At 45.9% G+C, this 17,474-nt stretch overlaps 1 protein-coding gene across 2 annotated transcripts in view; it reads right to left on the bottom strand.

The window, feature by feature from the left end:
- The window catches only part of QRICH1 (glutamine rich 1), a 66,552-nt gene that overhangs the window by 36,487 nt on the left and 12,591 nt on the right, over positions 1–17,474 (bottom strand). For both annotated transcript variants that reach the window (XM_007984181.3, XM_007984179.3), the window contains one exon: positions 12,223–12,552. In XM_007984181.3, coding sequence (XP_007982372.1) covers positions 12,223–12,531 — 309 coding nt within the window. In that variant the 5' untranslated portion in view covers positions 12,532–12,552. The remainder of the gene's footprint in view (positions 1–12,222; positions 12,553–17,474) is intronic.

Genomic DNA, 17,474 nt, shown 5'->3' with positions numbered 1-17,474 from the left:
GTCAAAAAATTATTGAAGACCCAAAATAACTTGTTTACATAGGTTATATCTAGCAATATTTACTTGTACTCTAAACTAAAACTAGGAATTTAATTTTTTAATTTTTTTTTTAATTTGAGATTGAGTTTTGCTCTTGATACCCAGGCTGGAGTGCAATGGCACCATCTCGGCTCACTGTAACCTCTGCCTCCCGGGTTCAAGCGATTCTCTTGCCTCAGCCTCCTGAGTGGCTGGGATTACAGGCATGTGCCACCATGCCTGGCTGGTTTTTTTTTTTTCTTTTTTTTAAATATTTTTAGTAGAGATGAGGTTTCTCCATGTTGGTCAGGCTGGTCTCAAACTCCTAACCTCAAGTTATCCGCCTGCCTCGCCCTCCCAAAGTGCTGGGATTATAGGCGTGAGCCACCATGCCCGGCACTAATTTTTTTTTTTTGAGACAGAGTCTCAGTCTATCGCCTAAGCTGGAGTGCAGTGGTGTGATCTTGGCTCATTACAACTTTGGCTTCCTGGGTTCAAGCGATTCTCCTACCTCTGCCTCCTGAGTAGCTGAGATTACAGATGCTCACCACCATGCCTGGCTGGTTTTTTTGTTTGTTTTTGTATTTTTAGTAGAGATGGTGTTTCCCCATGTTGGCCAACCTGGTCTTGAACTCGTATCCTCAAGCAATCCACCCACCGCAGCCTCCCAAAGTGCTGAGATTACAGGCATGAGCCAAACCCCCGGTCGAAAACTAGGAATTTTAAAAATTAAGTAAATCATGCTGGGCGCGGTGGCTCATGCCTGTAATCCCAGCACTTTGGGAGGCCGAGGTGGGTGGCTCACGAAGTCAGGAGATCAAGACCATCCTGGCTAACACAGTGAAACTCTGTCTCTACTAAAAGTACAAAAAAAATAATTAGGCCGGGCACGGTGGCTCACGCCTGTAATCCCAGCACTTTGAGAGGCCAAGGTGGGCGGATCATGAGGTCAGGAGATCGAGACCATCCTGGCTAACACAGTGAAACCCCGTCTCTACTGAAAATAAAAAAAAAATTAGCCGGGCGTACTGGCAGGCGCCTGTAGTCCCAGCTACTCGGGAGGCTGAGGCAGGAGAATGGCATGAACCCGGGAGGCGAAGCTTGCAGTGAGCCTAGATCACGCCACCGCACTCCAGCCTTGGCAACTAAGCAAGACTCCATTGCGGGTACCTGTAGTCCCAGCTACTCGCGAGGCTGAGACAGGAGAAAGGCGTGAACCCAGGAGGCGGAGCTTGCAGTGAGCCGAGACAGAGCCACTGCACTCCAGCCCAAGTGACAGAGTGAGACTCTGTCAAATAAATAAATAAATAAATAACAGTAAGTCTTTTTAAAAATCAGATAAAGCCAGACGCAGTGGCTCATGCATGTAATCCCAGCACTTTGGGAGGCCAAGGCAGGCAGGGTCACATGAAGTCAGGAGTTCGAGGCCTGCCTGGACAACATGGTGAAACCCTGTCTGTACTAAAAATACAAAAATTAGTCAGGTGTGGTGGTGCATGCCTGTAATCCCAGCTAATTGGGAGGCTGAGACAGAAGAACTCGCTTGAACCCAGGAGGTGGAGGTTGCAGTGAGCCGAGATCGCGTTACTCATGCCAGCCTGGGGGACAGAACAAGACTCGTTCTAGAAAACAAACAAACAAAAAAAAAAACACATAAAGCCATTATATGTTAACAGAAATAAATAACATATTCTTATGAAAAATGACTATTTGCCAAAATAATTATATAATAAGAATTGCATTGTTTTACATTTTTGGAAACCTGTTTTTTTTTGGGGAGGAGTACAGTGACGTGATCTTGGCTCACTCAGCTCAACGCAACCTCTGCCTCCTGAGTTCAAGCAATTCTTCTGCCTCAGTCTCCCAAGTAACTGGGATTACAGGTGCACACCACCATATCCGGTTAGTTTTTGTATTTTTAGTAGAGATGGGTTTTCGCCATGTTGGCCAGGCTAGTCTCGAATGCCTGACCTCAAGTGATCTGCCTGCCTCGGCCTCCCAAAGTGTTAGGATTGCAGGTGTGAGCCACTGCGCCCGACCTATTTTTGCAAACCTCTTTAGTGGCTGACTTAATATAAGGTAACTGAATTCTCCTACGTGCTTCTGCACTCAATCTGTTGTGCTATCATACATCACACATGGCTCTGCAAAACTCCAGCACATGGTCAGAAGAGAATGAAACTGAAAAAGGCAAATAACATACTGGCATTGTAATAAAAACAGCTTTGACCTTGAGGAACCCTAAAAGGTGCTTGGAGGTTACCAGGAGTCTCTTTTTTATTTTGAGACGGAATCTTACTGTGTTGCCCAAGTTGGAGTGCAGTGGTGCCATTCTTCTGCCTCAGCCTTCCGAGTAGCTGGGACTACAGGCACCCACCACCACGCCCTGCTAATTTTTGTTTTGTATTTATATTAGAGATGGGGTTTCACCATGTTAGCCCGGATGGTCTCGATCTCCTGACCTCATGATCCGCCTGCCTTGGCCTCCCAAAGTGTTGAGATTTCAGGTGTGAGCCACCACGCCCGGCCCCTAGGAGTCTCTAGAAGCACCATTTGTGAATCACTGCTGGCCAGGAATGGTAGCTCATGCCTGTAACCTCAGCACTTTGGGAGGCTAAAGCGGGCGAACTGCTTGAACTCAGGAGTTCAAGACCAGCCTGGGCAACGTAGTGAAACCCCGTCTCTACCAAGAATACAAAAAAATTAGCCAGACATGGTTGTGCGCCAACTGTGGCCCCAACAACTCAGGAGGCTAAGGTGGGAGAACTACTTGAACTCAAAAGGCAGAGGTTGCAGTGAGGCAAGATTGTGTCACTGTACTCTGGCATGGGTGACAGAGTGAGGACCACCATCTCAGAAAAAAATAAGGGTAAGGAAAAAAAAAAAGAACCACTACTATTGTGTTAAACACCTAGTATGTTTTTAAATTATAATATGGCTTGCTTAAAACAAAATGTCAAAAATCTGGTTACTATCACTGAATTACAGCTCGTATGCTTCATGCTTTACTGTATTTCTTAACTGATTTTTATTTTTTTCTTGTTGAGACATGAGTCTCACTCTGCCACCTAGGCTGGAATGTGGTGGCGCAATCTTGGCTCACTGCAACCTCCATCTCCCAGGTTCAAGCAATTATCCTGCCTCAGCCTCCTGAGTAGCTGGGATTACTGGCGCCTGCCACCATGCCTGGCTAATTTTTGTATTTTTAGTTAAGACGAGGTTTCACCACATTGGCCAGGCTGGTCTCGAACTCTTGACCTTAAGTGATATGCCCACCTAGGCATCCCAAAGTGCTGAGATTACAGGCATGAAGCCACTGCACCCAGCCGATTTTTCTTCTTTTAAAATGAGTTATCTGATCAACTAATTCATTTTTCTTAGAAATCATTTATCAGGCCAAGTGAGGTGGGTCATGCCTGTAATCCCAGCATTTTGGGAGGCCAAGGCAGGTGGATCACCTTAGGTAAGGAGTTCGAGACCAGCCTGGCCAACATGGTTAAACCCCCTATCTACTAAAAATACAAATATTACCCAGATGTGGTGGTACGCACCTGTAATCCCAACGACTCAAGAGACTGAGGCAGGACAATAACTTGAACCTGGTGGGGCAGAGGCTGCAGTGAGCTGAGAACATGCCACTGCACTCCAGCCTCAGTGACAGAGAAAGCCTACCCTAGGCAACATAGCAAGACCTCTGTCTCCACAAAAAGTAAAAATATTAGCCAGGCATGGTGGTGCATGCCTATAGTCCCAGCTACTCCAGAGGGTGAAATGGCAGGATCACTTGCGCCCAGGAGTTCAAGGCTTCACTGAGCTATGATTGTGCCACTCTACTCTCTAGCCTGTAGTCCCAGCTACTCAAGAGGCTGAAGTGGGAGGATCTCTTAAGAATGGGAGGTTGAGGTTACAGTGAGCCTCTGATCACACCACTGCACTCCAGCCCGGGTGACAGAGCAATACTCCATCTCAAAAAAATAAAAAATAAAAAATTGGCCGGGCGCGATGGCTCAAGCCTGTAATCCCAGCACTTTGGGAGGCCGAGATGGGTGGATCACGAGGTCAGGAGATCGAGACCATCCTGGCTAACACGGTGAAACCCCGTCTCTACCGAAAAATACAAAGAAAACTAGCCGGGCGAGGTGGCGGGCGCCTGTAGTCCCAGCTACTCTGGAGGCTGAGGCAGGAGAATGGCATAAACCCGGGAGGCGGAGCTTGCAGTGAGCCCGAGATCCGCCTGGGCGAGGGAGCGAGACTCCGCCTCAAAAAAAAAAAAAATTAGTTTGGCATAGTAGCTGTAGTCCAAGCTACTCAGTGGGCTGAAGTAGGAGGATTGCTTGAGCCCAGGAAGTTCAGACCGCAGTGAGCCGTGATCATGGCACTGCATTCCAGCATGGATGACAGAGCCAAGCTTGGCTAAAATTTCTTTTTGTGTGTGTGATGGGGTCTCTGCTCTGTTGCCCAGGCTAGAGTGCACTGGCACGATCTTGGCTCACTGCAACCTCCACCTCCTGGGCTCCAAGTGATCCTCCAGCCTCAGTCTCCTGAGTAGCTGGGAACACAGGCATGCACCACTACGCCTGGCTAATTTTTTGTACTTCTGGTAGAGATGGGAGTTTTGCCATGTTGCCCGAGCTGGTCTAGAACTCCTGGGCTCAAGCAATCCACTCGCCTTGGCCTCCCAAAATGCTGGGATTACAGGCATGAGCAACCAAACCCTGCCAAACTTGCCTAAAATTTAAATTTTAAGTAGAAAGGAATAAAACTACTCTTGCAGGTACCATATACCACAAACCATCTCACTAGCATCCCATAAGTTAGAAATTTGTGATAAGACTTTTAGAATTACTTGAATAAGGCAAAAATGCCTCAAGTAGAAAATTATTATTATTATTATTTATGATTATTATTTTTTTGACATGGAGTCTCGCTTTGTCGCCCAGGCTGGAGCGCAGTGGCGCGATCTTGGCTCATGGCAACTTCAGCCTCCCGGGTTCAAGCAGTTCTCTGCCTTAGCCTCCTGAGTAGCTGGGATTACAGGTGCTTACCACCATGCCCGGCTACTTTTTTGTATTTTTAGTAGAGACAGGGTTTCACCATCTTGGCCAGACTGATCTTGAACTCCTGCCCTTGTGATCCACCCACCTCGGCCTCCCAAAGTGCTGGGATTAGAGGCATGAGCCACCACGCCCAGCCAAAAATTATTTTTTAAAGAAAAAAAGGACGTTTCCTCCAATTACACTTATAACTTGCATTAACAGTTGATAATCTGTGTGGGCGAGGGGACCACAAAGAGCACTCTAAAAGGTTAGCTAAAATACAGATCCATGGGGGGAAAATTTTTTTTTTTTTTTTTTTTGGAAATAAAGTATTCTCAAGCGATCCTTCCACCTCAGCCTCTTCAGCAGCTGGGATTACAGGTGTGTACCACTACACCCAGCTAATTTTATTTTTAGTAGAGACAAGGTGTCACTATGTTGCCCAGGCTGGTCTTGAATTCCTGAACTCAAAGGATCCTCCTGCCTCAGTCTCCCAAAGTGTTGAGATTACAGGTATGAGTCACTGCACCCAGCCTCAAAAGGGCAGTAACAATTATCATCAAACTAATGTATCTCTAACTTGCTCATCAAGCTAATGTGAGCTCTAAGTATACATATGTTTATGTGTGTGTTTTGAAGTCTCTAGTCAATTCCCAACCTTTAGTTCTAAAGCTACCCCAGTGGACTTCTACTCTGTGTATCCTCTACTTCTCAGCTTAGGGCACTCTTAAGAACTGCCCCACTTTCCCCAAAAGTTCTTTCCTACATATATTCGTCACCAAATTTTTTTTTTTTCTTTTTGAGACAGTTTCACTCTTGTTGCCGAGTCTGGAGTGCAATGGCATGATCTCAGCTCACTGCAACCTCGGCTTCCCAGGTTCAAGCAATTCTCCTGCCTTAGCCTCCAAGTAGCTGGGACTACAGGCGCCTGCCAACATGCCCAGCTAATTTTAGTGTTTTTAGCAGAGATGAGGTTTCACCATGTTGGCCAGGCTAATCTCAAACTCCTGACCTCAGGTGATCTGCCCGCCTCGCCCTCCCCAAGGTGCTGGGATAATAAGCATGAGCCACCACACCTAGCCTTTCATCACCTAATTCTGTCTACTTATACTCTTTTATCAATTTCTTAGGTTTAGTAGTTTTTAAATGGTATTCATTTTTTCCAGCACTCTTAAAAATGCTTTGTTGTTCTGTATTTTATAGAGACAGGATCTTTCACTTTTGCCCAGGATGGAGTGCAGCGGCGTGATCACAGCTCACTGCAACTTCGGACTCCTAGGCCCAAGGAGTTGCTCTGCCTTCTGAGTAGCTGGGACTACAAGTGCACACCACCATGCTCAACTAATTTTTGTGTTTTTCTGTAGAGATGAGGTTTTACCATGTTTCCCAGCCTGGTCTCAAACTACTGGGCTCAAGTCATCTACATACTTCAGCTTCCCAAACATCTGGGATTACAAGTGTGAGCCACCACGCCTGGCCTGGCCAGAATTTTTTATTTTTTAAAAGCATCTTTTTAGTCACTTAGGGAAAACATATATTCTTATGATTCTATCACAGTGAATCTGTCTCATGGATGTCATTATATTTATGTTTCTTCTTTCATTTACATGAGTTTAGGGAGAAAGACGATGTTACTGATCTCGATTAGTGGCTTTTCTTTTTTCTGAGACAGAGTCTTCTCTGTCATCCAGGCTGTGGTACAGTGGCATGATCTCGATTCACTGCAACCTCTGCCTCCCAAGTTCAAGCACTGATCAGTTTATCTTGAACATAAAGTCTCAAAAATCACTCCAAACTTAAATCCCCAAACTCACTGTCTCTTTTTTTTTTTTTTTTTTTTTTTGAGACAGACTCTCGCTCTGTTGCCCAGGCTGGAGTGCAGTGGCGTGACCTCGGCTCTCTGCAAGCTCCACCTCCCGGGTTCACGCTATTCTCCTGCCTCAGCCTCCTGAGTAGCTGGGACTACAGGTGCCCCGCCACCACACCCAGCTAATTTTTTGTATTTTTAGTAGAGACAGGGTTTCACCGTGTTAGTCAGGATGGTCTCAATCTCCTGACCTCGTGATCCGCCCACCTTGGCCTCCCAAAGTGCTGGGATTACAGGCTGAGCCACCGCACCTGGCCCCAAACTCTTTAACCTTATAAGAAAGCAGGGCCAGGTGTAATGGCTTGTGCCTGTAATTCAAACACTTTGTAATCCAAACACCCACAAAGTGGGTGGCTCGCTTGAACTCAGGAATCCCAAGACCAGCCTAGTGACCAGGTATGATGGCTCACGCCTGTAATCCCAGAACTTTGGGAGGCTGAGGCAAGTGAATTGCTTAGGGTCAGGAGTTCAAGACCAGTCTGTCCAACATGGCAAATGAAACCCTATCTCCACTAAAAAAAAGTACAAAAATTGGCCGGCTATGGTAAGAAAGAGGAGGTCAAAGGTGTAAATAACAGCAGAATAATTTGAGCCAGAAGGCCGGGCGCTGTGGCTCAAGCCTGTAATCCCAGCACTTTGGGAGGCCGAGACGGGTGGATCACGAGGTCAGGAGATCAAGACCATCCTGGCTAACCCGGTGAAACCCCGTCTCTACTAAAAAATACAAAAATCTAGCCAGGCGAGGTGGCGGGCGCCTGTAGTCCCAGCTACTCGGGAGTCTTGAGGCAGGAGAATGGCGTGAACCCGGGAGGCGGAGCTTGCAGTGAGCTGAGATCCGGCCACTGCACTCCAGCCTGGGCGACAGAGCGAGACTACGCCTCAAAAAAAAAAAAAAAAATTTGAGCCAGAAAATCAGTCTTCTTTTCTCCTTTTTTTTGAGACAGTGTCTCAATCCAGTCCTTTTCCTGTCCTTAGTGTAAAAGGCTGGAGTGCAGTGGCACAATCACAGCTCACTGCAACCATGACCTCCCAGGTTTAGGTGATCCTCCCACTTTAGCCTCCTGAGTACCTAGGACCACATGAGTAAGCCACCACAACTAGTTAATTTTTGTACTTTTTTACACACGGGATTTCGCCATCTTGCGCAGGCTGGCCTCAAACTCCTAGGCTCAAGGAATCCACTCACCTCAGCCTCCTAAAGTGCTGGAATTATAGGTGTGAGCCACCATACCTGGGCCAGCCTTCTTTTACTTACCTTTCCTGTACTTTTTCTTCCTTACAAAGACAAAACAAGGCTGGGTGTGGTGGCTCATGCCTATAATCTCAGCATTTTGGGAGGCCGAGGTGGGCAAATCACTTAAGGGCAGGAGTTCAAGACCATCCTGGCCAACATGGTGAAACCCCATCGCTACTAAAAATACAAAAATTAGCTGGGCGTGCCAGCCTGAACCCCCAGAGATGCAGGTTGTAGTGAAACAAGATCGTGCCACTGCATTCCAGTCTGGGCAATAGAGTGAGGCTCTATCTCAAAAAATAAGTAAATAAATATAAAAATAAAAGAGGCCAGCCATGGTGACTCACACCTGTAATCCCAGCACTTTGGGAGGCAGAGGCGGGCGGATCATGAAGTCAGGAGATCGAGACCATCCTGGCTAACACAGTAAAACCCCCGTCTCTACAAAAAATACAAGAAATTAGCTGGGCGTGGTGGTGGGTGCCTGTAGTCCCAGCTACTCGGGAGGCTGAGGCAGGAGAATGGCGTGAACCCAGGAAGTGGAGCTTGCAAGTGAGCCGTGATCGTGCCATTGCACTCCAGCTTGGGTGACAGAGTGAGACTCCATCTTACAAAAAAGAGAGTAAATCTCAGCCTGGACAACATGGTGAAATTCTGTTTCTATCAAAAATACAAAAAATTAGCCAGGCGTTGGTGGTGTGCAGCTGTGGTCCCATGTACTTGGGAGGCTGAGGTGGGAGGATAGCTTGAGCCTGGGAGGCTGAGGTTGCAGTGAGCCAAGATCACACCACTGCACTCCAACCTAGGTGACAGAGACCCTGTCTCCAAAACACAAAAAAAATCTCTTCATATGCCAGATACTTTATTATCTGGTTCAGTCTCATTAAATGGTATTATCCCTATTCAACTGATGAACAAACCGGAGGTAAAGATTAAGCTCATATCAACAATTGAGTGGTCAAGTCAAATTTAAACCCAGTACTGAAGCTTGAGAGGCTATGTCCTTCCAATATACTCACCTGCATTTTTGAGGGGCTACAGTGAAACCTACTTCAGTTGGGAACAGTGGCTCATGTCTGTAATCCCAGCACTTTAGGAGGCTGAGCCATGAGGACTGCTGGAGGCCAGGAGTTCAACACCAGCCTGAGCAACATGATGAGAGCCCATCTCTACCAAAAATGAAAAAATTAGCTGAGCATGGTGGCACGTACCTGTAGTCCCAGCTAATCGGGAGGCTGAGGTGGGAGCATCACCTGAGCCCAGGAGGTCAAGGCTGCAGTGAGCCATGATCATGCCACAGCACTCCTGCCTGGGCAAGTGAAATCCTGTCTCTAAAAAAACAGAAACAAAATACGAAGGAAAAGAAAACCTTCTATCTCACCAGGCACACCTCTCCATACTCCTGCCTCTCCAGCACGTTCCAGTCCCTTTCTTGTCTTCTTCTTTTTTTTTTTTTTTTTTGAGACGGAGTCTCACTCTGTTGCCCAGGCTAGAGTGCAGTGGCCGGGAGGCAGAGCCTGTCTTCTCAGTGTGAAAAAAACATCCAGAATACAATGAAATTCGACCCTAATAGACAAAGGCAAGAAAACTGGATTTGCAACTGGAGGAGCCTGTTGTCTAACATAAAGACCTCTAAAGAGGAAAACTCTGGCTGGATGCGGTGGATCACGCCTGTAATCCCAGCACTTTGGGAGGCCAAGGCCAGATCACCTGAGGTCAGAAGTTTAAGACCAGACTGACCAACATGGTTAAACCCCGTCTCTACTAAAAATACAAAAATTAGCCGGCACAGTGGCAGGCGCCTGGAATCCCACTTACTCAGGAGGTTGAGGCAGGAGAATCGCTTGAACCCAGGAGGCAGAGGTTGCAGTGAGCTGAGATCACCCCACACTGCACTCCAGCCTGGATGACAGACTGGGACTCCGTCTCAAAAAACTAAAGGAGAACATTTTATCTTCTCAACAAATGTAGTAGTTTCTCCTCTTTCAGAAAGCTTATCATCCATTAGCATTATTTTTTTGTGCCTTACAATTTTTATTCTTTTTGTTAAAATTTTGAGATGGGATCTCACTCTGTCACCCAGGCTGGAGTGCAGTGGCATGATCTCAGGTCACTGCAACCTCCACCTCCCAGGCTCAAGCGACTCTCCCACCTCAGTCTCTCAAGTAGCTAAGACCACAGGTGTGCATCACCACGCCCAGCTAATTTTTTCTATTTTTGGTAGAAACAGGGTTTCACCATGTTGCCCAGGCGGGTTTTGACCTCTTGGGCTCAAGCAATCCTCCCACCTCAGCTTCCCAAGTAACTGGGACTACAAGTACATACCACCATGCCTGGGTAATTTTTTTTATTTTCTGTAGAGACAGGGTTTTGCCATATTGCCCAGGCTGGCCTCAAACTTCTGGACTCAATGATCCGCCCGCCTTGGCATCCCAAAATGCTGAGATTACAGGCATCCACAAATGCACTTGGCCGTTTTGTGGCTTACAAACAACAAACACAAACCTAGAAATCTATAGGTAATCTGAGTTACGGAATCACACAAGTTAACGAAGATCACTGAAATACATCAGCCTTTCCATTTTTAAATTAATTTCAAATGTCACACTATCAGTAATGAGCCAAGACCAACCCTCCTGTGTTTTGTCTCTACTCAGGAAGACACAAATAGAAAGGAAGCCTCAGCCGGGTGCCGTGGCTCATGCCTGTAATCCCAGAATTTTGGGAGGCCGAGGTGGGTGGATCATGAGCTCAGGAGATCAAGACCATCCTGGCTAACATGGTGAAACCCCGTCTCTACTAAAAATACAAAAAATTAGCCAGGCTTGGTGGTGCATGCTTGTAATCCCAGCTACTCAGGAAGCTAAGGCAGGAAAATCGTTTGAACCCGAGAGGTGGAGGTTGCAGTGAGCCATGATCGCGCCATTGCACTCTAGTAGCCTGGATAACAAGAGCGAAACTCCATTTAAAAAGAAAAAAAAAAAAAACGCTGGGCATGGTGGCTCACGCCTGTAATCTCAGCACTTTGGGAGGCCGAGGAGGCAGGCAGATCTCTTGAGGTCAGGAGTTCAAGCCCAACATGGGGAAACCCAGTCTCTCTTAAAAATACAAAAAAAATTGCTGAAGGTGGTAGCGCACACCTGTAGTCCCAGCTACTCAGGAGGCTGAGGCGTGAGAATAGCTTGAACCCAGGAGGCGGAGGCAAGAATGCACCACTGCACTCCAGCCTGGGTGACAGAATGAGACTCTGTCTCAAAAAAAAAAAAAAAAAAAAAAACCCAACCCAGGTGTGGCCGGGTGCAGTGGCTCATGCCTATAATCCCAGCACTTTGGGATGAGGAGGCAGGCGGATCACGAGGTCAGGAGTTCAAGACCAGCCTGGCCAACATAGTGAAACCCCTATCTCTATTAAAAGTATAAAAAATTAGCTGGGTGTGTTGGCAGGCGCCAGGAATCCCAGCTACTCAGGAGGCTGGGGCAGGAGAATCCATCCAGGGCCACAGTGCAAGACTCCATCTCAAAAAAAGAAGAAACAAAGAAATAAAACAACCCAGGTACAATGACATGGCAGCACCACAGAGTGTTGGTCGGCCTTGGAAAGCCAGTCCCCCACCATCACTGACATCGCCACCGGTGGGGTCATGTGCTGGGAACGGGTTCCGGTGCAGAGAGCCCCTCATCCTGGGAAAAGGGGTGCTGCCAGAAAGGTGGTCACCTCCTCACTCATCACGCGAGGCACGTTGAACCTGATGCTAAACCATTCGTAGATGACCTGCTTCTGGGTTGGGGTATCCTAGGTAGCTAACCATATCCCTGGCTGCAAGCTATTCAAAGTCAGCCCTTGACACTGGGGTTTGTTTTTTTTAAAAAAAAAAAAAACTTAAAGAAAAAGGAAAAAATTTTTAGTCCACATTAACTTTGAAAATCTTAGTGTTAAATAGTTTCAGAGTCCCCCCTTAATGAAAATAACCTGTAACATTCATACACATGTGATGATCCCACTAACTAAAACACTGACAACAAATAAAGTACATTAAACAGGCTACACCTCAGCATTTCCCATATACCTGAACCTGCTGTGGCTGCTGAACCTGGATCTGCTGTTCTTGCTGGCTTTGTGGCTGAACACTGGTGGTGACTGGACAGGCAAGTTCAAGCAAAGACCCAGCCACTTCGGTGCTGTCTGTGTATATGCAGTTCCCACCCTGTTGGTACACCATGGTAGTGGTGGCTGTCTGCTGGAACTCCTGAAGGGCTTCTGGCCCCTTAGAGGCCAGTGAGTCCAGAAATTCCTTCATCCTGTGTTGCGGGACAGACCGTGCCTTTACTCGGATGTACTCTTCAAAGGAGATGGTGTTCTCCAGGGAATTATTCATATTGCAGAGTCCTTAGGGTTCCTAGAAATAAACAGAAGTCAAAATTATGTTACTGTTTTTAGCAGGAAATGCCCAGAAACAATTACCCTTGCACAAGACTGGAATATATTCAGGGCAGCTGTATACATATACAATAAAAAAATAAAGTTTTATTTTACCACCTTATTTTTTCAATTAATGGATGTTTGAAAATTATTTCCATTAACATTTCTTAAATAAAACTATCATACTGAAAACAAAAAACAAACACATGCTTCACAATACTGGATAAAACAGGCTGAAAACACATTTCCCACCTAGCACTAGGTCAATCCCATCTTCTGTGCAGAGCCAAGCACTGGACAGTAAATGTCACATGCAAAACTGCTCTGTGACCATCACAGAGAGGACACCAAGCAAGGAGGAAGAAGCCAGGGGCGGGGATTCCTATGGATATGTTTTATTTCCAAGCATTTCCTATAGCAGAGATAGGTATGCCACCTAGTTGTGGCAAGACACAAGAGGCAGAGGATATGTTCTTCATCTCCCATCAGAAAAACCAAAAATCCTATTTTGCCATATGCTGCTCCCACTCTTTTGCAACACAGCTTATCGGTTAAGAGCATGGACTCTGGAGCCGAGCTACCTGGGTTCAAATCCCAACTTTATGTTTCCTTCATTATTTAACTCTAGAAAAGTCAATTAACCTTAGTTTTCTTGTGAGTAAAATGGGGATACAATAGTACTTACCTCACAGTTGACATGAGGATTATAAGGCATTTAGGAAATCACCTAACACATAGATAGTACTACATAAATGTAACTAATACTATTAAAATAATTCTGGGAAAAAAAGGTATATAGTGCTTTAAATATCCAGGTCACTACTAAAATTCAGAAATAAATTCTACAAGTTTTCATCAGGTATTTATTTACCTTAAGAATTAGCCTGCAGATGTAGACAATTAACTCTCATTACCTGAGGGACAAGTGTGCAATGTGTGGACTGCTGACCCCTGTCGCTGCTACCTTTGTACCATCCTCCCTTGATCAGCCAGACCTTCAGAACAAAAGTAGCAGCAGGATGAAAGAGTAACAGAAACCAAGCAAACGTTTTTGCCAAAAAGGATTCTCAGATAATTCTGAATGTCTGGAAAGGTGATTTGTTCCCTTGAGCAATCAGGCTAGATATACTAGACTGACCAGATGCTCTACCTTACGTTACAGATATAAAATATGTGGGTTAAGCATCTCCTTTCTTCTACCTAGGCTCTAAATTCTTGGCAGACAAGACTATGTCCTGGTTCTCTCCGAACAGCTCACCCATGTTAGTTGCTTCATATATACCTGCTACATTTGAAATTCAATGTGGAACAGGAAGAATTATGATTTTTTTTTTTTTTGAGACAGAGTCTCATTCTGTTGTCCAGGCTGGAGTGCAGTGGCACAATCTCAGCTCACTGTAAGCTCCACCTCCTGGGTTCACCCCATTATCCTGCCTCAGCCTCTCGAGTAGCTGGGACTACAGGCATCCGCCACCACACCCAGTTAATTTTTTTGTATTTTTAGCAGAGACGGGGTTTCGGCATCTTAGCCAGGATGGTCTTGATCTCCTGACCTCGTGATCTGCCCGCCTCGGCCTCCCAAAGTGCTGGGATTACAGGCATGAACCACCACGCCCAGCCTTTTTTTTTTTTTTTCAGATGGAGTCTCCCTCTGTCACCCAGGCTGGAGTGCAGTGGCGCGATCTCGGCTCACTGCATCCTCCCAGGTTCAAGTGATTTTCCTGCCTCAGCCTCCCAAGTAGCTGGGACTACAGGCACCCACCACCATGCCCAGCTAATTTATGTATTTTTAGTACAGACTGGGTTTCGCTGTGTTGGCCCGGCTGGTCTCAAACTCCTGACTTCAGGTGATCTGCCCGCCTTGGCCTCGCCTCCCAAAGTGCTGGGATTATAGGCGTGAGCCACCCTATTCTCTCTGTAATATCCATAGCTTCATGGACTCAAGCAATCCTTCCACCTCAGCCTGGGCAACATGGAGAAACTCCATCTCTACAAAAAATTACAAAAATTAACTGGGTGTGGTGGCATGCACCTGTAGTCCCAGCTACTAGGGAGGCTAAGGTGGAAGGATTGCTTGAGTCCAAAGATCTAGGCTGCAGAGAGCCAAGATCACTCCAATGCACTCTAGCCTAGGCGACAGAGCATAACTCTATCTTAAAAAAAAAAAAAAAAAATTAAGCTATCAGCTGGTCACAGTGGTGCACATATGTAGTCTCAGCTACTCAGGAGGCTGAGGTGGGAGGATTGCTTGAGCCCAGGTCTTTGAGCTGGGAAACCTAGAGAGACCTTCATCTATAAAAAAATACTAATAATAAAATAATAAAGTTGTCGATGTCCACATCACACAGAAGGAGAGCATCAAGCCAAGCACACTTTGCCTAACTACAGATTCAGAGAAGGCTACTTGGCTTAGGTAATCGAAAGCACTCATTTGCCACACTTTCACAGAATGTATCAAAGTTCCCCTTTGTTAACAGCATCACAGTAGGGATTTCCTTAAGAAGGCATCTTTCAGCCAGGTGCGGTGGCTCACACCTGTAATCCCAACACTTTGAGAGGCCAAGGTGGGCAGATCACCTGAGGTCAGGAATTCAAGACCAGCCTGGCCAACAAAGTGAAACCCTGTCTCTACTAAAAATACAAAAATTAGCCAGGCATGGTAGCAGGCACCTGTAATACCAGCTATTCAGGAGGCCGAGGCGGGAGAATTGCTTGAGTCCAGGAGGCAGAGGTTGCAGTGAGCCAAGATTGCGCCACTGCACTCCAGCTTGGGCACCAGAGTGACAATCTACCTAAAAAAACCAGGCATCTTTCATAATAAAGATCCGGTAATATTACAAAGTTATGAAATTCTAATATCTAATCACACATACCCTTCTGCTCAAAAGGGAACAAAGGAGAGTATATGAGCAGCCATTAACAGGTCCTCTACCATGCTGGTACATAATTTCAGTTTTTCACCTCCATTACAAAAGAGCAGCAGGTCAGTTGGAATTTACATTTCCTAAAATGTATTTTCTTCAACTGTCAGTTGTATTTACATAATATACTGAGATTGATAAAATTGTCGAAGCTACTACAAAAAGCAATTTTCTTTTTTTTAAGGTACAAAAGTAAAGTTTTTACATGCAGCAAAAACCTTTATTTGTCTCAAGTCTGGGAAAAGACAAATGAGTAAACACCAATACAAAGAAACACTGTTTCCTGATGGAGTAGATGGGAATTCAAAATCAAACAAAACAAAACAAAACAAAAAAAAAAAATTAAAAAAAAAACCAAGAAAAAAAACAAAACACCGCAAACGAAGTTTACAGAACTGAAAAACCTTCATGACTATTGCCTAGTAAAGCCAGTGTCTATGATCCTCCTAGTAACCCTATTTCTCCTCACTCTTGTCTTTCAAGTTTCAGAAACTCAGAAGGGGCAGCTTAAACCTCACCTCAAGTCTGATATTAAGTGTAAAAGATAATTTCACCAACTTTCCTTATTAGAAACAAGCTTTCTACAGTACTCAGTATAGAATTCCACCTAGTTTCTGTTTTGTTTTTGGAGGTTTATTCAGGGGTTGGGGAAAGGGATATGAAACTTAACTAAGAAAAACCGTTCTAATAGTATAAAAAGATATAAAATAAGGCCGGGCACGGTGGCTCACTCCTGTAATCCCAGCACTTTGGGAGGCCCAGGCGGGCGGATCACAAGGTCAGGAGATCGAGACCATCCTGGCTAACACGGTGAAACCCCATCTCTACTAAAAATAGAAAAATTAACCGGGCATGGTGGCAGGTGCCTGTAGTCCCAGGTACTCGGGAGGCTGAGGCAGGAGAAAGGTGTGAACCTGGGAGGCAGAACTTGCAGTGAGCCAAGACCGCGCCATTGCACTCCAGCTTGGGTGACAGAGCCAGACTCTGTCTCAAAAAAAAAAAAAAAGGGCCGGGCGCGGTGGCTCAAGCCTGTAATCCCAGCACTTTGGGAGGCCGAGACGGCGGATCACGAGGTCAGGAGAGCGAGACCATCCTGGCTAACACGGTGAAACCCCGTCTCTACTAAAAATACAAAAAAACTAGCCGGGCGAGGTGGCGGGCGCCTGTAGTCCCAGCTACTCCGCAGGCTGAGGCAGGAGAATGGCGTAAACCCGGGAGGCGGAGCTTGCAGTGAGCTGAGATCCGGCCCCTGCAGTCCAGCCCGGGCTACAGAGCAAGACTCCGTCTCAAAAAAATAAATAAATAAATAAATAAATAAATAAATAAATAAAAAGTAAAAGCAGCTAAGTATGCTTTGACCTCTGGTTCTTGATCATGCCATTGCACTCCAGTCTGGGCAACAAGAGTGAAACGCCATCTCAAAAAAAAAAAAAAAGCCTAAACAAATTATACATAAAAAACTAAAAATCACCCTCCTCTCACCAAACCCTACCAATCACATCATACCTTTATGCCTCTACTTGTAGACTCATTTTTAGAGTATTGCCCAGGTGCAGTGGCTCAGGCCTCTAATACCAGCACTTTTTGGGAGGCTGAGCCAGGTGGATCACCTGAGGGCAGGAGGAGATCGAGAATAGCCTGGCCAGCATGGTGAAACCCTGCCTCTACTAAAAATATAAAAATTAGCCAGGCATGATGGCACATGCCTGTAATCCCAGCTACTCAGGAGGCTGAGACAGGAGAATCACTTGAACCCAGGAGATGGAGGCTGCAGTGAGATGAAACTGCACCATTGCCCTCCAGCCTAGGCAACAGAGTGAGATTCTGTCTTAAAAAACAAAAAAATTGGAGTATCTATGGAGTTCTATGTAAGATCAGGAAATTAAAGTTCCACACCCCCGATTTTCTGTTGTGGGTTTCTTGAGACAAGGTCTTATTCTATCGCCCAGGATGGACTGCAGTGGTATAAGATCTTGGC

This window comes from Chlorocebus sabaeus, chromosome 22 (genome assembly GCF_047675955.1).
Source record: "Chlorocebus sabaeus isolate Y175 chromosome 22, mChlSab1.0.hap1, whole genome shotgun sequence".
Classification (NCBI taxonomy): domain Eukaryota; kingdom Metazoa; phylum Chordata; class Mammalia; order Primates; family Cercopithecidae; genus Chlorocebus; species Chlorocebus sabaeus.
Note: the sequence above shows the minus strand (reverse complement) of the source record. Positions and strands in the feature narration are given on the sequence as shown.